Source organism: Manacus vitellinus, unplaced genomic scaffold (genome assembly GCF_001715985.3).
Source record: "Manacus vitellinus isolate BGI_N305 unplaced genomic scaffold, ASM171598v3 scaffold_1_pilon, whole genome shotgun sequence".
Lineage (NCBI taxonomy): Eukaryota > Metazoa > Chordata > Aves > Passeriformes > Pipridae > Manacus > Manacus vitellinus.
The window spans coordinates 41994774-42017865 of NW_021939396.1; the positions used below are offsets into that span (position 1 = coordinate 41994774).

Here is a 23092-nt window from a genome sequence, read left to right on the forward strand (position 1 = left end):
CAAAGTCCTTACGAAGGACACGTGCAGTGGAGTTCTCTGCAGAATGGCCTCATTTACTTATGCTGTATGCAAAAGCAGAAGCCTACCCTCACGCTTCATTTAATCACAATGCCAGATATCTGGAGATTATTCATTGCCATCAAGCTTGCATTTGTGTGGTGACACCAGCAGACCAGGCCTGGAAGATTAAATCCAGCGTGAACTCATTTACAGTGCCTGTGGGGGAGGAGGGTAGAAATGAAGCGTTTTCTGTAAGTTCCCACAGCTCTGTTTAATGACACCATTATTGCCAGGTATTTGCCAGATAATTATGGCAAATGTTGAAGAAACACACTTGACCTCACCCAGACTATGCAGATTTCTCTTCTCCACTCCCTCTCAGCCTCTCCTGTAACTCAAGGACTTTCTTGTATATTCTATAATTTACTGCCTGTCTTTCCACCCCCACTTTTTTTTTTTTTTAATAAAGGAAGTGCTATTGCCTCTCTAAACAGCCCCAGGCTGCTTTTAAACTCTTTCTAATAATGCATCTAGAAGTGCTTCCCTGCTGAACCTGGCAATATTCCCTTAACCATCAATCATGAAAGATTCCTGTGAGCTGCATGAAATACTCCTTCCTAAGGAGGGGTCTGTGGGTAATGCATGCTTAACTCCCCCAAATCCCAAACATAGATACTATTGTAGCTGAATAATCAATATATCCCACAGAACCTCTAGTCTTCCAAATAGAATTATTTACAGGAATTGGCAGGATTTGGCTGCTGTAAATTTTTAAAAACTGCCTGAATGCAAAACAATACATTTTAAAAAGTTCCTCAAATCCCAAGGAGTTTCTTTTAATATATCCACTAGCAAATGATTACTGGAATGTAAATTAGAGTAGTTAATTTCTCTCTGATAAACACACAGACAGTCACTCCCTCTCTAAAATCTTCTCACTTTTGTAACTCTGAACTATTGCAAACACTATGGAAGAGAAACAGAAACAACGAAGAGAACATGTCCTTTAACCATGGCTTGTCTGCATTATGTATATATAGGCAGATCTTTGTTGGTGCAGCAGAGAATGGAGCCATAGAATCTCAGCCCAACCCCCCTCACAAAGTCGTATGTTAAGATGTGACAGAATGCCTGGCTTCAAGTTCTTGGGGTTTGACCTTCCCATCTAGAGAATATAGTAAATAATGACATAAAGCTACATATTTATCAAATGCAGCAGTTTTAACATGTGATCACATAACTTTTTATATTGCTCTTTATCTTGACCAGAACACATTTATACACTTAAAATGCATTTGCCTGAGGCAGCCTTAGTATTGTTTATGGATATTTTATTGCGGCCACTACATTATTTCTATTACTCTTAACCCTGGAAGAAACTGTCCCATAACAGCATAGGGGTTGGCAGTTTATATTTTTGCCTGCCTTGTTTTTTTTCACAGTAGAAAAAAAATAAAAATATATCTTCTCTGTTTCTTTTAGAAAATGAGATCAGCAGTGACCTGTTATATTGGTACTAGGAATTATGCCTCTGTTCAATACATGAATTGACTAGCACTTTAGGAGAAAATTCTTGATTGCATTACTGATTCAATCTAAGATACACACAAAGACACAATTCCCATGGAAATCAAGGGGAAGGGTGCATGAGAGGGATTATCTGGGCTCTAGGGAACAAACATGCTTCAACTGTAGCAGAGGAACTTCAGAGCTTACATTTAAACTTACATTTAATTTGTACTAGGGCAAGAGGTAAAAAAATTTTCAAATCAGAATTGCAATTATGTAAATATTTTAGGAGAGAGCAGACTCACTTTCTTCAGTATTCAACATAATCATTTAATTTGTGGCCTTAGAAATTCAAAACAGTTTAAAAATTATTGTTACTTGACAGAAGAGTGGGAAGGGGATGGTAGTTTTCTGGAAATGCAAAGAAAGTGTTCACCTAGACTTCCAGACTCTACTCCTGTCCAGTCTAGCTAGACCCTTCTCAGAGGCTGAAAGCAAAAAGACAAGTGACAAGAGTCACAAGTTGCATCAAGGGATGTTCCAATCAGATACAAGGACAAGAAATTCACACAGTAAACATGATCAAACACTGGAACAGAGACTGTGGAAAATGTGTGCCTGGAGCCATCTAGAACTCTACTGGTAAAGATCCTGAATGGTCTGATAGCACTTTGAAGTCCTTTTTCTTGGAGCAGACGGACACACTGACTTACAAAAGCCCTTTCCTCCTGAACTAATTCTATGACTGTATCATCTATTTCTTGCAAAGTCTTTACTTAAAACCAAACACACTGACAGCGCCCTGCTGAGATCAATAGCAATTCTTCTAGTTAACAAAGCACTAATAATCACTTTGACCATCTTGATCATAATTCCCTCTTACCATAAAATCCATTAACTGGCATCATTGTCCAGTTTTTGCTTACCTGATCACTTTGACAGCAAGGTCTGATGGCTGACAAAGTTGATTTTCAATGGCAAAACCCAGTTGTTGCAAATATGTTTTGTTTCGTTTTGTTTCATTGCACGCAACTCTCAAGCTCAAGTTCATTTAGACAGTAACCACAAGAAATAATGATTCTTCAGTCTCCAGGTACCTCAGACAAGCTATGAGACTTACTTTGTGCAAAGGCTTCCTGCACGTCTCCTCCCACTCCGGTCAGAGAGTCCTGAGGTGCGTGGGTTGGGGTGGAGCAGGCAGAGGCAGACCTGATGGGCATTGGAATAGGCCGACTGATCGTGTGGCTGGGTGAGGAACGTGGGGAGCCTGCCCCTTGGGTCTGCAAAACAATCACAAGGGGTTAAACAGGTCTTTGCAAGAGTCTGCCTGCTGTCCTTGTCACCCATCCCTCAGCTTTAAGGCATCATGCTGTTTGTAGATCAGTTGGGTAATGTTAATTGTGCTAGAAGAAATATACCACAGTCAGTTGTTAGTGGACAGCAGTGCTTCTGTGTAGAAAAACAGTAAGCAGGAAAATATGAGTCAAGATCTGACTTCCTTTAAGCACGGGAAAATGTCAGGCAGCTAAATTAAAAAAAAATCCAAGTTAATAAACACCACACTATGGAACTCTCTGCCCTCTTCCCTCTCTCACTCCCCCAGTTCACATGAATGCCTGATAAAACATAACCCGTTCTGGCTGTGAGAAGGGAAAAGATGCTGGCACCAGCATGGCTTTCAGCCTGGGCAAGGGACTGAAACAGCCCCTTTCATCAGATCAGAGCTGATCACAGCCCTGCCCTCTGCCTCCCTGCAGGACAAGTTCATGGTACGTGTGACCTCTCAGTCACATGAAGTCTGACACTCGCAATAAACAATACAACTTTCTGCTTTTTATTTGGAACTAGAGAACTATTTGAGCTGCTACTAAACATACACTATTAAATTATTTTCTCTACAGGATATACTCAGGCACTCCTGAAAAACTGGGGGGATAGGGCAATATAAATTCCTTCTATGGGTTCAGCTGCTGGAAGTGAAAATGTTTTAACACCAGTCACATAAATGTCATGCTGTTAGCACCTCACAGTTAGGATCACTTAGCTGAAATTCAAGAAGACTTTACAGAATACTAATTTTTACTAATGCAGCTGGGTGAGTGAGTGATACCAAGAGACATGGTATTCCTCTCATCCACTGATTTGAACCCCTGGGAATGTTTATCCACAAAAGGAAAAACAAATGCTGGAGCCCACACCAAACTGCACATGGTTTTTGACTGAAAACCTGTGTTTAGTAGATGCTAAAGATGGAGGTGGCTTGAGTGCTGTTAAAGGGGAATTGTAACACAAGCTCTTGGTTGTTTACAATCAAAAGTGACCTGAGGGTTGGTGTTTTCCGCCATTTATTTTGAGAATTCAGGAGGATTTCTTAATTCTCCCCATGACATTTATTTTGACTTCTGTTTTAGTTGTCACTGCAGCCCTGATATGGTTTGGCAAATATGTTCCAAAAAGACAAAGTGCAGCCCATTTCAGGATGAGCGCAGCACTGCCCTTGAGATTTTTATAAATTCCTGCCCTGAACCATAAATAATGTATCAGAATACTAGGCTATTTGTTCTTTTCTCCTATCACCCCTTTCTAAGAGACATTATCCCCAGAAAGACATCAAGGGCAAATTAGGTTTATGAGGAATAAGCACATTACTAATGGAAGAATGGAGGATTTAATACTTATAATTTCTTTAATGATTGGGTTTAGAACATTTAAATGATGGATGAAAGGCAAGTCAAATATATAAAGGCCAGATGCTCTCCTGTTTCTGGAATCATCTGTACCAGCTCCAGCAAAAATGCAGATCTCTAGCCCTCCAGAGGCAGGGCACAGAGCAACCTGGATATGCTCCAAGGTCCTTGGAGGTCACACCCCCTGCACATCAGGCAGGGCACTTGGGATCTACAGCTTTCTCCTTTCATGCCCCAATGGAGCATATTTCATCCTCAGTGAAATCTGTGAAAGAATTTTTGGTTCCCAGCTCCCCGAAAGAGGAATGCCTTTTTTCACTTGCCTTTTTTCCTTAGCTCTCTTTTGCCTTTGATCTCAGTTCTGGGGAACACCAACAACAGTGGGAACTTTCAGAGAAGATGAGGTAAAAAACTTGGACAAAATTTGCTTCAAGTCACATTCAGGAATGAACTTCAGGATAGGCATTTTATTTACTAAAAATAACAGATGCCTGTCAGTACTTCTGGGCTGGAATTTTCCCACAAGAGAAACGCAAAAGCTGCTGCATAACCAGTGCTTGCCCTGTGTCTGCTTTGTAGCTATGACTGAGATTTTGTGTTTATGACAAACAGTGTTCTCTTATCTGTAGCTTTTGGTGCTGGAACAAAGTGTTTGGGAAGCACACAGAGATTAAGCAATCGGAGTCCCTTGTCCAGGAAAAAAACCTCCTCACTTTTTATACTATTTGGGCAGTATCAGACAGAACTGATGAACAGCAAGTTGAAACAGGAGGATATTAGGGAATGCCCAATTTCAGAGAGGTTAACATTAAATATATTTTACTCAGCTAGATCCACCTCAGCCCGAGTTTGTGCGAATGATGTACAACTAGGATTGGATTCCTGCTTAGTGGTTATTGGGAGAAATGTGGTTCTCAAGGGCTAGAGCTAACGATCTGAAATCTGCTATGACAGTCAGTAGAAACTTCTTGGTAAGCTCAAAAGAGAAATTGAGCACTGAATTGATCCCAAAACTTGGCAGCTCCACCAGCTGAGAACTAAGGCATGCTGAAAGGGGAGCTACCACAGCCACCATGGATATTTGGATGGCTTCAACTTTTGTGTTGTACTCGGTTGCAGCTATCAATATATCCTCATACCTTTTAGGAAAACTTTCATGTATTTTATTTTAATCACCATCCCTAGTCAAACTGCTATGGCTTTTAAGTTAATTATTGCCAGACAGGAAAGATTTTCCCACTACCAAGTGTCATGCATGCTTAGGATAAAATCCTTGAAACGAAAACTGGCTTTACAGGAGCTTTAGCCCATTGCTCCCTCTGCCGGGACTGAACTGCGATAACATATGGGGAAAGCCCATCTCACAGCCTCATCAAATGACAAGGATGTGAAGAACTCATTATCCTTTCTCAAGGAAAGGCAGTAGAGAAATAGATAGTTTATAACCATTAGATTAATTGCCAGGCTGCTCATTCCGATTGAATTCCTCCAGAAATTAATTTAATCCTGTTTCTCTCAACAGATCATGAAATGACATAGCATAATGAGGACCATTAAATGGAAATGGTGAGAATAATTCTTTAGCATCATCACCTGGTATTCAGTGAGGCTATTACTCTCAGAAGAAAAAAAAAAATCTCATAAAAATATCTCGTAACAGCCTGAAAATGTGCTTTCACTTATACTGTCCAGTGAACATTTTATATGATCGGGAAACTCCTGCCACATTGAAAACTTCTCTTTCGCGAATGGAATCTCTCTTAATACTGCAGAATCAAAAAAGACAACCTTTACATGAAGGTGATGTTTGGTCAGCTTTATTTTTTTTGTGTGTAGATTGATGCTCTAAAAAAATTAGCCAGTGTTAGTTTTATGAAGGTGAGCATTACCCATAAACAAACTCCACACTCTCTACCATAGACAGAACATGTCAGACTTGTGACTGTACTTTTGCTGATGAAAGCCAGATGAAGTGTATTTTGTTAAAATGAAACATTTTTATTGAACTCATAAATCAAACTGCCATCTGAAAAGTGCCTTTTCTTAAAAGCCTAATATATTTCCAAGATCCATTACAAAACTAATAAGCTTCAAAACAAATCTTTTAAAATTTACTATTAGTAATATAGATGCTTGCTCTTTTTGATTTAGGCTGCAGAAATCACTTAATCTCCTGAAGACTCATGGGAATGTTAGCATTAGTGCCAACTTTTAAAGATGTGCACACTATGCCCTGACTTTTTCTGAGTAAAATGGGATTTTAAACTATTTGCCTGGGTCTGATTTAAGCTCAGTTATGTTTTTCTTGAAGTTCCAAATTTCTAATTACATTTTCAAAATGTTATGTGTAGTATAAATGTTCTTTAATCCATATTCTAGGTTTACCATGTCAGGTAAAAACCTTACGTGTTTTTACTTAGAGGAGTGAGAAAAAGATCAAGATTCCTTGTAGTCATGACTCACTTTCTAGAGGGCTAAGATATTCAGCTGTGAAAATTGCTCCAAGATATTTGAAAATAATATGGGAAAGAATTGCAAAATATTAATTTTGGTCAAAAGAACACACGCACTTCTCAAGCAGAGAAAGTAAAATAAATCACAGGAACACAATCACATTTAGGAGTTAGTGAGGCCTGCAATAAGGAGGTAACTTACTACCTGTTTCAATTCTTCTTCCTAAAGAAAAAGAGGTTCAGTACATGAGATTAGCCAGGATTTAAGTAAAGAACAGAAAACAAATCCAAATTTGGAGTACAGAGTTAAAGGTACAAAGATAGTTGAAGGTATGTGACCAGGTTAAGGTCCCACCTACGCATACTTTGAAACACCATAACAGTGCAAAGCATGCAGAAAGCTGCTATCATTTCCTACCCCAAATTGTCTTTGTCCAGGCAGTGTATTGACATCAGGCAGCCCTCACTGCTAGCTGTAGCACTGCAGCATTTCATAGGTAGAGTAAAAATTTCCTGCCTAATCCAGCTCCCAAAAATATGCTGACTACTGGGTGGGCTCTGCTGCTCAGGTGCCACCAATTCCTGCACTGTGGCTGCAGAAACCTGTGTCTGAGGAGGTGCAAGTGACATAAGGGGTCAAAGGCATCCTTTAATGCAAAATATATGTTGTCGAATGGACTTCAGTGAAATTCCTTCTGCTTTTATCGGAGACATATATGACCCAAGTTGCACTGAATTTTCATGCACTCATTTGATCTGGCATGGCCAACAACAAAACAGACTCCTACACTATTCAGAGCTCTTTCTTCCCATGTGAATTTCTGGCATCATCTGTCCTGAGGCACATCAGGTAAAATAGGGCTGGACTCTACAAATAAAGACACATTTTCCATCTTATCCTAGTCTTTAAAAATGCACATGCCTTTTGATATCTTCATTTCTAACTGAGATCCTTTGCTGAGGCATGTTTTATCTGTTTAACAAGGGCGTGTTTCTGTATTCGTGAAAATGAACAAGGGTTGGAGGAGCAGCATCTCCAAGGCGAGAGAGTTAGATTGGGTTGTCAAATGGCACATCTGACAGAACCAGCAACTGAATGGGCAAAGTTAAAGGAACAAACAAAGCAATTCTATAGAGCCAGTTGGAGTAGGTAATAGTGTACAGTGCTGAAGTGTTTTTCTCATAGCTAATAGTTAACTTATATATTGTTTTTTTCTTTTCTTATTCTTACTCCACTTAGCAGTAAGTGACAATGATGATGCAGTGTTGCTACAAGAACATTTTCTGAGCATCATTTGAAACCCCTGACTTGAAAGAGCAAGGCAAAAAATAAAAAGGGAGAGAAACAAAGCCAAATTTTGTGGGTAGAAACAGTCAAGTTCTGCAGAATTCTGGAGTTGCATCTCCTCTCTCTCCTCTCTTGCTTCAGTCTGTCTGTTCTCCTTGGTAGTATCAGGTGGAGCTCCTTACCTTTAACAGTTTCATGAGGCCTTCTAACTGAACCATAAGCTCCCTCCGGCTTTCCTGGAGAGCAGACATCCTCTGTTCCAGCTCATCCTTCCGCTGTCTGAGAAACAAGCAGATCTGATCAGAGCTCACCCTCACAGTATCAGCAGCTTTTAAATGCATCATTTTACCAGCCCTGCTATGAGGTACATGCCTATAGACTGCAGGAAAGCAAACACACTGGATGAATTCAGCATAGTGCTTAGAAACAGGGCTACATAAAGGCTAGTGAGTTCCTTCATGCTGAGAATCCTCGTGGGACTGAATACAGTGATTAGAGAAAAGGCAGACACTTCTTCAAAGAACAAATGAGGTTCAAACAAATTTGTGTTATATTCCCCTGAGGAAATGCTGACAATTTTTGTCTTTGGAACTCTCTAGTCAATAACCTGTCTAGCTGTCAGGAGAAATTAAAGCCATGCCCTAAAGGACAGGAAATTACAGCAGGGGCACTGAACACAGTGAGATATGAAAGAGGTTAAGATTGAGTTCAGAAATTCAGAGAGAAAACTGCTTTTGTTTCTACTTTTTTTTCTGAAAGCAAGAGTAAGACTATCACATAGTGGAGATATAACTGCTTGAAATCAGCTCTTTGGACTTGGAGTCCAGTGGTGGTCCTGTGACAGCATGAATACTAAGCTTCTCCAAGTGTGACAGCCACTCTGTGCCTCCATAAATGTGAACAGCTTTGACTCTGCATAGCTCCACTGCACAGGATGGGGGATCAGCACTTGCACATGTTCAATCACTAAATTGTGTGAGAGGTCCCCACCTAAAAACAAAATAAAATTGTTCCCTCCTGGAAGCTATGATGTAATTAACAACATTACCGTTAAAAAATATACATATTAGGGATATTTTATACACTATTGTATTGCAAATAACACAAAACCAGTATGTCATTAGCCTTCTGCTACCTACAAAAACATGGCAATTTAATCCTAAATGGAAAAGTACTGTAGCCAACAAAAGTACATTTCCTATATTTAGAGAAATACAAAACCCTTCTCTTTAAGTGAGCACCTGCTGATATAAGTAAGCAACACTGATTTCTACAGGACTGCTCATGTGTGCTCTTGTCTCTCACCCATATAATAGAATCAGATAGTAACACTGCCAGGTTGCATTTACTCTTCTGAAGGATTCATCTGTTTTCTGCTACAAAATGCCTGTGCTGGTTTTTCTTTTCTAGGCATGTAATGGCTGGAAACTCTATGAATTGTACAAAGGCAATGGAGTTTAAGAAACTGCTAATAAAAATAAGGTCCATGTAATTCAAAGTGGCAGGTCCCAGCACAGATCTCTGCTGAGTTTTAGGTTCATTCCACAGGGAGAGAGAACCTAGGATCTAAGCAGTGTGCGCTGTACAGACCATTCCTCTGAAGTTTTTCTCCTGCTGTACTCCAGAGCAAGTTCTTAGAAGTAATGGGTTTTCCAAGTACTGGTAATAGGAAGGAATGCTGTGTTCAGAACCTCATTTCAGTGACTCTGCAACTCTATAACAGCTAGTGAAAGATGCTGGGACAGGTTCCCACAACATAATTTACGGATTTCAGCAATTCTTAAGAAAATATGAACTAAATAGCCCTACTGCCCTAAGTATATCAAGCCTGAAAAATCTGTGGGGTAACAGACATAAATCTGTTACATACTGTTCTGAGTCCTGCTGTTTTACACGTAAGAACAGCCTTGTGCCATCTGAGGTGTCTAAGAATTAGAGGTGGTGTCAAAATTTCCCAGTAAATAAGTCAGACTTTTGCCTTTCCAATGGTGAACATTTAGAAGGCACGCAAAACACTTCAGATCCACAGATTAAAAGTAATTTTCTGATTCTGACACTTCTATTAAATGAGAGAAGATATAATTGAGGAACTCACCGCCACTGCCCTAGGGACATGCCGTGTCAGGAAATTAAAATATGTGTATCAAAACTGAAAAGAGGGAAAAATTAAGTAGCCTGCTAACACTGCACAATCAATTATTTTTTTTTAAATATAATGAATTTTATTTGTCAACTACATAAAAAGTTAATCTCTTAAACCTGCTGAAAATAGGCTTCAGGTTTGATGTATAAGAGCTATATTATTTGTATGTTTTATACAGTGTACGCATTTTCCTCACAGTTAGTTTTATATGTCCCACAGAATGTCACTTGCCTGTAGACATCTAGAAGTAATTACATACTAAAATCACTCATAGAAATGAAGAAGCTATTTTGTCTTCAGATTGGAAGGCAAATGTAATTATTTGTGAATCAGAAAAATATTTTAGTGTGGAAAACTCCACAATAAAACTATGAAGTATTTGTAAAGAAAAAAAAATTTAGCACAATTTCTTACAGTAATTTCCTTTGAAATGAATCATATCACTAAAGTATTAGTTGTGTGAGGAGTGGCTAAGTGGCCAACAATGTTCTTTAGTCTTCTCATGAGAGAACTGCTATGGGGGCAGAGCAATCTAGCATTGTTTCACTGGAAAGTGCTTACACTCTATTCTCTATTCACATGAAGCATTTTGAATAGTTCTTATTGGATTCTCTGTCTGGCTCTCACAACATGAACTTCAGAACTTTCAGAGAGCCTATGATCTGGGCCAATGACAAGTGTATTTCTTCAATTCATGGCAATTAGTAAATCCATGTAGAGTATCATAATTAACATGCAGACACATTGATATCAATGTTTTTAGCTTGGCGGGATAACTGGAGGATTGATCCCCTAAATCTTCAGCTGCTGCAGATGACATTACTCCCCACCTCCCGTGTGATAAGGAGGATCATTCTGTAGCCTGGTTTTGCAGAATGAAGAGAACCAACCTCTCCTTAGTGTTCAACACTTGGGGGGGGAATTTTCAAAAATTAACACCTAATTCTGACAGTATTTTCATGTAGCTTTATTTTCTTTAGCATAAACAAAAGCCTTCTTAAAGATGTTTGTTCTGACAGAACATTTTTCCCTATATGATTAATGGCAATTGGCCAGGGCTTCGGGGACCTATTGCAACTGTTCTAAGGTCCTAACTCTACAAACACTAATGCACATGCTTAATTTAATGTAGATGTGTAATATGTGAGATTCCTCATGCATGCAGTTTAAAGCATAAGCTTTTTGGCTGCACCAAAAACGGAGAAAGAATACACATAGGCTTAAAAAGCCCCCAAAACCATAAGCAAGGTTCATCTCTTATTGAGAATGACTGTTTGGCCTGTGTCATGGCCGGAGTTTCTGTGGACTTACCTCAGCAGTCGGAGCTCTGCAAGGAGAGTGGGATTTTGTTGTGCCTTCTCTGGTGTGGGCTGAGATGCTTGCTCATGTTCAAGTCGCAGCCTCTGGATCTCCTGTAGGATTTCTCTTGGGGAGGAGAATAAGCAGAAGACTACAAGTCAGTAATTTTCCACCAAACCAGCTCACTGACCATCGCAAGAGGAGAAATAGTATGGCTGTATGTAGCTTTTCATCAATGTAGATGTAGATAAAATGACTGGGCTGCAACCAACCAAAGAAGCTCTCAGCAATGGGAAAGAGTTCTGGATGTTTTTTAAACAAACTCTTGAGATTTTGCCATAGAGGGAAATATTTCTTCAAGACCCCCAAAAATCAGAGGTAGACACGAAACAGCTCTAAGCTTAACTGAATTGCTCCCTTCTAATTCTTCACCATGAACATTTCAAGCACTTCAGGAACTTAACAAAAATTAAAATAACCTTTCTGGCCCTTCTTGAGTATGAGAGAAAACATTTGGCACTTAAAAAATACTTTTAGTGTAAGTAGAGATGTGAGAGCAGTCAACAATTCACAGAGAAGCACTTTAATAGGTCTCGTTACAACTTGCTCATCAGCTCTAGAGTGCTGTCAAAAGGCTAATACAAAGCTTTACAGCAGAAGGTAGAAATCTTTGTGAATTTTGTCTCTTCTTCACAATGTGCTGGACAGCAGACGGTCAAGAGCCAGCCTTGAACTATGAAAGACAAATTGAGAGTGGATCTGGTGGTGCTCATTACACGGTGACAGAAGGCAGTGAAGAGTTTGGAATGGGAAACCATCTGGTCTGGGCTGGCCTCTATTTTACAGTCCAGCACTAAAAGCAGAGCTCTGCTGCCATACGTTTCATGGCATCGGGCAGTCTGATACCCAGGGCCCAATTCTCTGCTGTTAACAAATAGGCATCACTCCTTTTTGGGGCCGGCTGGCCTATTTCTCCTGGACACTGTCTCTCAGTCTCCATTGCATCTGTACCTCCTGTCTCATTTGATCAGCAGTCTAACTTGCTGCTAACCTTTCTGTAAACCTTTCACAGGCAGACAGTGTTCTGGAGAGCTTTAATCATCTTTTTCCCAAATAAAAGCAGGGGAGCATAACATTACAAGCGTGACTGATCCTTTTATCGTTTCATGTTATAGGGCTACAGAGGATCCGACTGAAAAGTTAATCCGGTTTTGAAACAGGATAGGCTTTTTTTTAAAACTCTTTACAAACAGCAGCTGCAAACAGCAAAGTATCAATGATTATATCATGCCATTGAACAGTATGCTTATGAAAACACGGGGTAGCTATGGATTTCAAAGCCTTCGTCATATTGTGTGGATCTTTTTGTGCTCTGTGCTTTTTGTAGCGGGGGATGTATGTGCATGTATAAGCACATTGTACGGGTGTAGGTGGTAAAAAATGCTAAGAAACAAACAAACATATGGTACTGAACAAAACCAGGTACTTTGTGGATGCTTACCGGTTTTTATTTTCAAGCTCTGCAATCAGCTGCCTTTGTTGCTTGTTTGCATCAATGGTGAAGGAGATATCTGATGCCCCTCTCTGCTGACTCTGCTGCTGTTGTAAAACAGAGAAGGCTGCATTGAAAGAGGAATAGCCAGCATGCACTCATGAGTTCAACACAGATCTGTTCTGTGAAATCTGCTTACAGAAAATGCAGTACCAGGCTTGCCTACACTAAAAAAAGAGCATCTGTGTTTTGCTCATGTTGGTATGTCTCCATTGCTAGTAAAAGCAGAGTAAGTGCTAGAGTAAATAAGACTCAAGTGTTTACGATCCTGTCATTCATTGCTTTTTCAAGGAGCTTCCTCTGAACCAGTCATAAAAGGCAATGGCACTGCTGCAGGCAGTTGCTGTAATATGGCTTCTGATTTTGATGCTACAGACAAGAGGAATGCACTGAAGCAAAAACCAGGGTCTGTCTCCAAAAAGAAGGGGATGTGTTTCCAGTGCAGTGATGTTTCACCCTTGAAACTGCGGCTTTACATTCAGTTTGAAAGCTGTAGTCAGTTTTCAGTCGGGCTGTGTGGCCCATTTGGCCAAGCTTTCCTAAACGCTCTGATGATACTTCAGAAAACCTCTTTCCCCAGTCCTTCAGGTACAGCAAAACCTTTTTCCCCCCAATAAAATGAGGTGAGAATTAAACAATTTCTTACCAGACTAGGCAGTGCTCACTCAAGATTCATTGGACTATGCTCTCTTTTTGCATGTTCAGCAACAATAACCAGTTACCATTTCTCACTCCTGTATTTCAGTATTGTATCAATTACAACACAGAACAAGACATTTAAGTTTCACAGCTACCAAAGATATCCTTTTATTTCTGACTCCAACCTGAAAGAATCTCAGACAGTTAAAAATACTCTGCTGAGTTACTGCTGTGATATGAGTTTTCCTCACTGTAGAAAGCCCTGTGAAGTGTAACCCTGGAGCCCTATTTTATGTGATGCCAGGCATTTCTTTCTCCAGGAGGTGGACCCTCAAAAAGGATGAAGATACATCTCAATAGCCTAACAAATCTGACAAAGGTTAGGATTGTTTGTGGGGAAAGGACAGTATGCTTTGCCTGGAACCACATACTATTTTTGCTGCTATGGATTCACTTTCCTATTAACACTTCAGCCACAGGGAAGCAGAACAGTGCATAAAGGCGAAATGATACATGCTGGTGGATGCCATGGCTGGTACAGGAGGAATCAGGATCTTTCCTGAATGCCCACTGCTATTAATAGATTTTTGTTCCTTAAAAATCAGAATGTCCATCAGTAAAGCTTTAGAAATTTCCACTGTGCTCCTATTGTAGTGCCACTCTTGTTCTTGGAAAAAAATTCTGTATACAGAAACCTTTCCTTTTCCTTCTGTCTCTTTTGTTTAAAGAGCACAGATGAATGGCAATGAGAAATTCAGTATTTTCCTTCAAACCAGTTCTATTTATATTGTTTCCTAAGTTTTCCCCCATATTGAGGATACATGTACACAACTGATTTCAACCAGTTTTTACCCAGAGACATTATTAATGAGAAATCTTGTTCCCTGTCCTTCAGAAACAGCACCATCACCTACAGATTGCCTTAAACTTGAAACACCTCTGAAAAGGACTGATTTGGGCTTGGCTGGCAGAGTAGGAGCACCCTTCTCTTCCCACGTAGCTGCAGATAGTCTGAAATCTTCCATGACAGATAGCTGCACGGGGCAGCATATTCGTCTTCTCTTGGTGTGAGTGTTAATCAGTGTCTTTACACGAACTCTGGTGCCCAATTTCACCCTTTCAGTTGACCCTGCAGTGTAAATCTCTGTGCGAAAATGTTTCTGGGCACTCTGTACCAGCTGCTTTTCACTTAACCATTATTTATGGTCCCTTGTTCTACCAAATGGGTTGAAATGGAAAAAAAGTAACTAGGCTGACCTTATATGTACCATTTAAGATTTTATATACTTTGATTAGGTTCCTGCTTCATTGTCTCTTGTTCCTAAATGCAGTTAGTGAGGTTTTAGCCTGTCATCACCTTCTATCTTGGGATACATAGAGCAGAATAATCATTGCTCTGAAATGAAAATGGGAGCCAGGGCTAATGCAGGGGGTCATTACAGTCATCCTGCTGAAGAACATTCTTTAAAATCCTTAGTACTTAGGGCCCTAGTGGCTGTGATATTTGAACTAGAGAGTAAAATGGATTCGCCACCCATTTTTCCACTGCAGTAAATCATTAACCTTTAACCAAACTGGTCCAGACAGTATTTTCTAGTCTTTCCTCAGTTCAAGATGTCAGATTCCTTTTGATGTAATTATTTAAATACCATTGCATTAGTATATAGATTATATGCATTAGTATGAGGATTCTTGGGTTTAAATGGACTGCATAAAAGTGTTATTACTAAAGCATAACAGCCTCTGATGAAAAGGATAGGGAAAAATAATCCATTAATCATTAGACTGTCAGATGCAATTTTCCTGATCTTGCTAAGCCCTTAGAACATGACAGAAGGAAAGTACCTTCCTTTAATTATAACACTTACTGATGAAGAAGTTTCTGCTGCCAGCCTTGCTGCATACCTGGCGATCAGCTTATGTTCTTCATCCAGGCGACTTGCGCTGTCAAGCACGCTGCTCAGGCGTGGGGGGAAAGGAGGGAAGAGATGTTTATACATGGTAAAAATGACCATTGCTCTCTTGCACCATCATCTCACAGCCCCTCGTTACAGAACTTGGAAGCAAAATGTCACCAAATTAAACAACGGCAGACATTAATTGAGCAAAGGGGAGAAGGGGGAGGGTAACCTGCCTGGGAGGATCAGTTTTAGGGGCCACACGGCACCTTCCCTTAGGGGGTAACAGCAACAGTCTGCAAACCCCAGCCAAGGTTGTGCAAGATGCAACTTGCAGACTGTTCCGCCCAAAAATGGGTGGGAGGTGGTTAGGACCACCAGTCAGCATTTATTTTATATGTCAGGTTTATCATATCTCCTGGAAGAGAGATTACTTTTTGGACAGTGGATTAGTGGGAACCTCAGTGTTTGTCGAGAAAAATTTTAGAAATTTTGTCGGATTTGCAACAGAAAACAGTATTTAGGACAGTTTTGCAGGGCACTTATCAAGGCCTCATGGACTACTGTTTGGAACCACTGATCCAGGAATTTATAATCAGACTTTTTCTCTTATTGGTTTCTTGATATTTGGGAGTAAGACTTCAGAGAATTGCATGACTGAACAAAAAGTGTAAAAACTAAACAGCAAATATCTGAATTCCTTTAAAATATTGCAACTTATTACTTATATATCACCACTGATCCCAGACTCACTCCAACTTGGAGACAACTCCTGATGGCAGGATTCAGGAGTCTACTAGCACCAACTATGGTGGACTTCAGTCACATATGCAGAATCTCCAATGGAGACTGGAGATTGCCAATCAAATCTCCTGTTCAGAAAGTGTAAGAAACTAAAGAGCAAATATACTGAATTCCTTTAAAATACTGCACCTTATTATTTTTTTCTCCCCCTAAAAATATAAAATGCAAATATTTCTTTTAGGTAAATACCTTTCCAGCTGTCCTTATTTTAAATGGAGGCTATTATTTAGTCAGATGAGCAGGAAAAAGGTAATATAGTGAGAACCTTCACTATTTCTAAACATTTATAAGTTTGCAGGGAACCATCAAAACTACTGAACTGATAAAACCAGAAATCTGAAGAGGACTGAGTTGACCCTGGATAATCCTGGGCTTTAGAATCCTATACTTCAGTAATTCTAGCATATACAAGAGAAAAGAAATGAAGCCCTAAGAAGAGGAGAGAAGAACACTTTGCTGTGCAGAGTACAAGACAGTCTGCAGACTGTCCCAGACAGAGGTAAGTCTGGCCTCTTCTTATCCCTTTGCAACTGTATGATGTTTTTTTGGCTGAAGAGAGACAGGCACACACCTCCCTGCCCATGGGCTCTTCAGGGTATGCAATTGGTTGCTGGCAAAATGAGCTTCATATTTCAGAAAAGTGCACAAAACAAGAATTGCTCTGGGCATAGGATTTTATTCTGATTTTTGCCAGAAATTGTATCTTGAACTTGAAAAGCCTTCCAGAGGAAACTTGTGCAAAAAGTTCTGCTTTTGAAGAACTGACATCTTTAAAAGGAAAAGGAAATACTTCTCCAAAATTTCTCAGTGAGTTCATGTCCCTGTGTACCTCAGAGAACTACAATGGGCATCTTTTGGTTAGCTCGATTAAATCCACTGGGACTTAAATGTTATGTTTGAAAAATGGGTAGTGGTTGATACTCACTGATCATTAAACTAAAGTTGGGTGTCATGTGGATTAGTTATGGCTTATTGATGTAAAAGAAAAGAGACAAATATCATCTTTTTCTCATTCTGACAATAACCTGTGAGATCACAAACATGAAGTTTAGAAAAACAGTAAAGCTCTGAAAAGTGAGACACAACGAGGTTCTGTGTAAGCAAAGCTTGTGCTGCAGACTGCATGCAAGACTTCTGGAGGTAGATGGACACTGACTTTTTGGTTTTCATTTTTTTTTCTTACATATATAGCTTAATTTTATACTTACTCAGATTCTTGTGGGCTAACCTATTTACATTCTGAAAGATAAAGGTATTTTTCTAAATTTATATAGTTCTGCTTCTCACATACTCATGCTTACTGTACTGATATGTCATGCAGAGAAAGAAAGGGCCAAGCAAGTCTTGCAGACACATAAAATTATGTAAACCAGGTAATACAGGTTACTTTAATGACAGTTCATTAAATTTTTAATTTTACCATAATTACTAAAACACTGCATCCTAACAGATGGTTGTAAAAACAGCAAGCGTTCAGCATCAATTCTCCTTTTTACAGCTATGTGCAGCCACATTATCCATCCTGGAAAAATGGAATATGGTTCCACTTGTTGGCATAACACAATCTGCACTGTAGTTCTGAGAAGTGAGCTAAACCCCAAGACAGTGGCTTTACTGAATGAACCAAGCCACTGCAGCTTTTTGATTCTTACTTGTATTTAACGTACTTGATATGTATTTATGCATAGGTGGATGACATAAAAATAGATGTAGCAGTGCATCAAATTTGGTCTATGAATGCCACAAATCACTAGCTCCAAAGCTCTGTAAATTAAATTTCAATGCCAGAGATAAATTTAGTTCCAGAATAAACCTATTCTTTGTGACCATCAAGCACAGAGGTATGCACAGCAGCATTAGCCTCAAATGTCTCAGAGTTCTAATTTGCCATAATTCACTTCTAGCTTACTTCAGCAACTTCACGGACAATCATACAGAGAAGCAGTATGACAATCATACACACAAGCTTTAAATATCATGAATATGTGTGCAGAATTTGGGATCCTCAAGAGAATGATTCAGGCAGCCCTTTGAAAGAAACTAAACATTTTGCATACAAATATTGTACTGCTTCTTCTTTTCTAAAACTGTTAAACAACACTTGAACACTGCTTCTCCATTAGTGACCATTTCTTTAAAGACCTTATAATTATTAGTAATAATTGGTCTGGCATCTATCACCACACAGATGTAGAATGAATATCCAATATTATCACCTGTATATAGGACTTCTGCGGTCTAAGGGAGTTCCATAAAAACAGGATGTCAAAGGAGGAAAAATAGGATAGCCTGTGAGCAAAGGAGTGACACTGGAAGATCTTTGCTATTTCTCAGGCTTCAGATGTGTCAAACCAGCCTGTTCTGCAGTAGGCACCCTGCAATAGCTGATATGGATGTTCCCTGCTGGTCTTAAAACTATGCCACCACTGGTTAGGAAAGTTTCTTGTGAAATTTTTGCAATAGAGATATCAATGTGGTCTTCATGATGTGCTCTTATTCTACAAACCTTCGCTTAAATAAATTAACAGAAAATACAGACAAATTAAAGGGTAGGTTTCTAAGCCCCAGGGCTGTAAAAACAATAAAAACACACCAAATGTATTCTGAAGAGTGTTTAACCATGACACTTTAAAATTTGGCCTGGTTTTAAGGCACTTTAAACTGAGACACATCATCTGAGCTCTCTGCTATTGTTAATTTGCTATTTACTTTAGAATCACCAAGACTTTACCACCAAAATATTAATAACATTCAGCTATGGGGGTATAATCATAAAAACTAACTCAATTCAAGGAAGCCAAATGTCTATAGATTTCCTCTGCAGCAGTTGGTCTCTGAATGTTTTTCCTCTTTCAAGAGAAGATTAGATGGACCTTCCTAGCTACAGTTAGTTGTTGTGCATGCTCCCTTAATAAACATTTTAAAAAATTCCATGGAGTAGCATGCCACTTTTATAGTACAGAAACAGGACCCACCACAGAACTACACAGTATAACATAAAAAACCCAGAAAATAGCTTTCTGTGCAACCAAAATAACCTCCTACTTTTAATATATTTGATCTTATTTTCTTCTGCACCTGAAAAGAAAAAGACTGAAATATGTGGAATTAATATTCAAAACTAGGCAAAGTCTCTAACTTTCAAAAGTGAAAACTATCTGCAGTTAAAAGTTCTTTTTTAGAATCAGACACTAAAGATGAACTAAAGTAAATATCGAATATTGGTTTTACATATTAAACCAGACTTTACAATTAAACTATTTAAAACATCTGGCTAAGGCATACGTTTTCTACCCATACAGTTACTATAAATAATGAATTGATTATTTTTCTTGTTTCTTAATTTGCTCTGGAGTACTGGCTTCTAAAAAACCCTTAAGTAGCTTATTAGCCTGTGGTGGATGGAAAGGAAAACTTGTACTTTTAATTACAGTATCAAATAACTGCAGATGAAAAACAAAAATAAGTTAAAATTAATTAAATTAATTTTAACACCCCACAAAAATTAAAATATAAATACCAGCTGCACTTAAAATGGAAAAAAAGTTATACTGGGCTGTGTTGCACTGATCATTAGCTACTACAAATCAGCTTGACTCAGTACTTAAAAAATCCAAAGCTCATTTTGTTTTAAAGTGTTACTATATAGTTCTTAGGGTAATTTTATGTATTATGCTCACAAAGTATTTCTGTAGGTTTTTCTTGCAGACAAAGGTCCAGCTACAATCATCCCTCTTTTCATCTTTGGCTGTTAGAAGCACTTGAAAACATATAATGGCACGTCTGGGTATGTACAAGTGGTATTTTGCAGACAGATTCAACAGCAGAGCTGGCCAGCTGCAGCCTCCCCTACATCATAAGCTACCTGATTATGTTTAAGTACAGGCTTTACTCAGGTTACCAAATCTTCTTAAGATGCAGGGTGAAATAAGTTGAACTCAGCACCATCCTAACACAATTGGGTGGGTTTTGAGCAAACTGCATCTAGCTACTTCGGGGCATGGACAGGAGGAGTTCAGCTTTGCCTTGAGACTATGAGAGATGCAGCAGCTGAGCCTCCTGCAGAGGCTTCACCTACCTGTCCTGGAAACTGGCTTCACACAGGAACTTCAGAATGGCAAGACTTTGTTCTTGTCTTTACCAAAATGTAACCATTCCATTTCTCTACCAGAAGTCTCTACCAACAAAGCAGAAAATGGCAATGCAGCCTGGTCTGACACATGACTAAGACTGCTGTCCCTCTCAGTTATGTTTCTGTCAAAATCTAATTACACAAATAACTGAGATTGTTTCTCATCAGGATGATATGACTGCAGTGATTTAATGTCAGTAATCAGATGTTATGTACTATGCTTTACATCAGGTTTTTAAATTATTAAGTCCATTATCAGTCGCTCTCCATTCATTCCTCAAAACCAACACGTTAGATGTTATGGCAGATGATTTGTATGTACAAATTTGGGTACAAATTTACTACTATGACTTGTTGAGGTTGGCTCAAAACCATGAGGGAACAGGTCAGAATATATAGAATAAAATTTAGAGGATGAAAATGGTAAATATAAGGCTAGGCACCCACAAAGAGATCTGGTGAGGAACTGGTGGACGTCACTGAAGCTAAATAAATCACAGACATGGCATCCAAAATGCTATGCCTGACAAACCAGCCTACCACAAAGAACTACCCTAAACCATGTCCATTCTTTGCTCACCTCTTGAACAACCATATCAAATAAGTCACTTGTAGTAGACAGGGCCAGATTTTCTTCTCCCCATCAAACTAGACCGAGTGGTAGTGTACTCCTGTCCTCGATCACAGATGGGCAAGGACTGCTCTACACACATGCCCCCAACAGCTTGCTTTCACAGTCACAGCGTAAATACTCCTCCAGAAGCCTGCTTTCTGGAAGTGCTTCTTCAGGAATGAAATTCCCCTTCAAAATGCTTTTGTTTTGAGTAAATGGTTTTCATTTTCCTCACTAAAAACTAGTGCTTTTTTCTCCCCACTGGCACATTCCAGTGGGCTACAGAGTAGAGAAGCGGATCCAGAACAACGGAGAGAGACTCTTTGTTCCACTGGGCACGACAAATTACTCCCATTTTCAACAGGAGCTACACAAAGAAGTGAATTTCGTAAGACTGCAGAGAACCATTGCATTCACTCTCCCAAACGAAGTTGCTTGTTGCTTTCTACAAACTAGAGTAAATGAAGACTTTCATCTAACCTGGGAAATATTCTGACATAGCAGTACTGTAAACTGAACTGAGCAAAATAAACCTCCTGAGCATAGTTTTGCCAGAAACACTGTACAGTTTTCTGCTCAGCACTGCATTTTCTAGGGTCATTTACCACACTGCCCACCGCCTTGCTGCTACAGGGCTGCAAAGTCTAGAGTTCTGCTGCACTTGGAGAAGGGAGCCAGCGTTTCCCCTTCCTGGTGTGGCCCGCTGCAATGCCACTATCTCAAGTGCCAGGATAGCTGGTGTGTTTAGTAGAGGATGCTCCATAATCACTCCAGCAGAAACAATGAAGTATGTTCAAGACACCCTTCAGTCTGAATGCGATAAGGGAAAAGTTATATACAAGACTCAAATAATGCAGACATCAGGCAGATTTAAAGACAATGCCTGACATATCTAAAAATAAAAATGAACTTCTTTCACTAGGTCAACAAGCAAATTATTATCATCATCTTCTTTATTTATGTACTATTACCATTTTTTACTTTCAAGGAAGGTGAAGCTACAAATTATGTATCACCTCAAAAATGAATACCTTGAAAACATGGACTTATTAATCATCGCTGTGTAAAGATTTCTGTACCCCCACTGAGCCCTGCACTGCCTAGAGCACAAGTTCCCAAATCAATCTGCACTGCCATTCTCAACTAAGCAATTATTTGCAATACTTAGCAAGAGCTTGCTAACATCACTAGAGAGAATAGCAGCGACTGCCAGAATCCACCAACTTTGGGAGGACCTACTCTGTGTTCATACACATTCCCTTTAGGCAAGTGCTCATGAAGAGCTGCTTCGGCTCGTAGCCAGGTGGGAACAGAGAGAGCATTTGGCCGACCAACATCCCTTTCCTGGGTCCCCCAAAGGTGCCAAACCTGCACTAACCGTGCGGGGTTGCTCTGTAGCATGTTGACATACAACCCGATGAGCACATGTTCATCAGCCAGCCTGTCTGCAACATCGAGGCTGTACTGTAACCTGGAACAGGGCCGCGGGAGAGAGGGTACGATCCGGACAGACGGAGAGATAAACAGAGAAAGCAGGAGCAAGTGAGATTGTGAAATGGGAACCTAGGAACGAACACCTAAGTGTTTTTAGAGAAGAAGAAACCCCCAGAAAACAACACACCACATGCAGAAATGAATTATTTTGTTATTATTGTAATTTATGTATTTAGTATTTAGTGACATAGGATGGTAGCATTTGATTACAGAGCCAGCCTCAAAAATCGGTGAGATGCCAGATTGGGCCAGGGATTGGAGCTGTACAGTACTATTTATTGCAAACTACAGCAAATTGTGAGGTCAGCATTATTTATTTTAATATACTATGTATTACATATAAACATTATATCGATATGTAACACACATGATTGACATACTGAATTCACAAGCTAGATTTGCTTGGAAGTGTCTCATCAAGACCTCACACATCCAGGTGTACATAAATATATTTAAACATGCTCTACTTAGCTCACTGGATTAATTGGTTATCACAATTTTTTCAGGAAAGATGTTTATAGAATACATTAAAAATGGGAGGGATAGGGGAAAAGGTTTTGGTTTAGCTTTGTTAGTGCAAG

General features: G+C 39.4%; 1 protein-coding gene across 8 annotated transcripts in view; it reads right to left on the minus strand.

Annotated features, from left to right (window-relative positions):
* DTNA (dystrobrevin alpha) overlaps nucleotides 1-23092 on the minus strand; it is a 183566-nt gene that overhangs the window by 15817 nt on the left and 144657 nt on the right. For 2 of the 8 annotated variants that reach the window (XM_018080470.2, XM_018080451.1), the window contains exons 14-20: nucleotides 22396-22488; nucleotides 15439-15526; nucleotides 12881-12978; nucleotides 11392-11505; nucleotides 8120-8216; nucleotides 6855-6872; nucleotides 2630-2789 (exon numbers count right to left, since the gene is read on the minus strand). In XM_018080470.2, coding sequence (XP_017935959.1) covers nucleotides 2630-2789; nucleotides 6855-6872; nucleotides 8120-8216; nucleotides 11392-11505; nucleotides 12881-12978; nucleotides 15439-15526; nucleotides 22396-22488 — 668 coding nt within the window. The remainder of the gene's footprint in view (nucleotides 1-2629; nucleotides 2790-6854; nucleotides 6873-8119; nucleotides 8217-11391; nucleotides 11506-12880; nucleotides 12979-15438; nucleotides 15527-22395; nucleotides 22489-23092) is intronic. The other 6 variants (XM_018080506.2, XM_018080480.1, XM_018080513.2 and 3 more) reach the window with 4 other exon arrangements.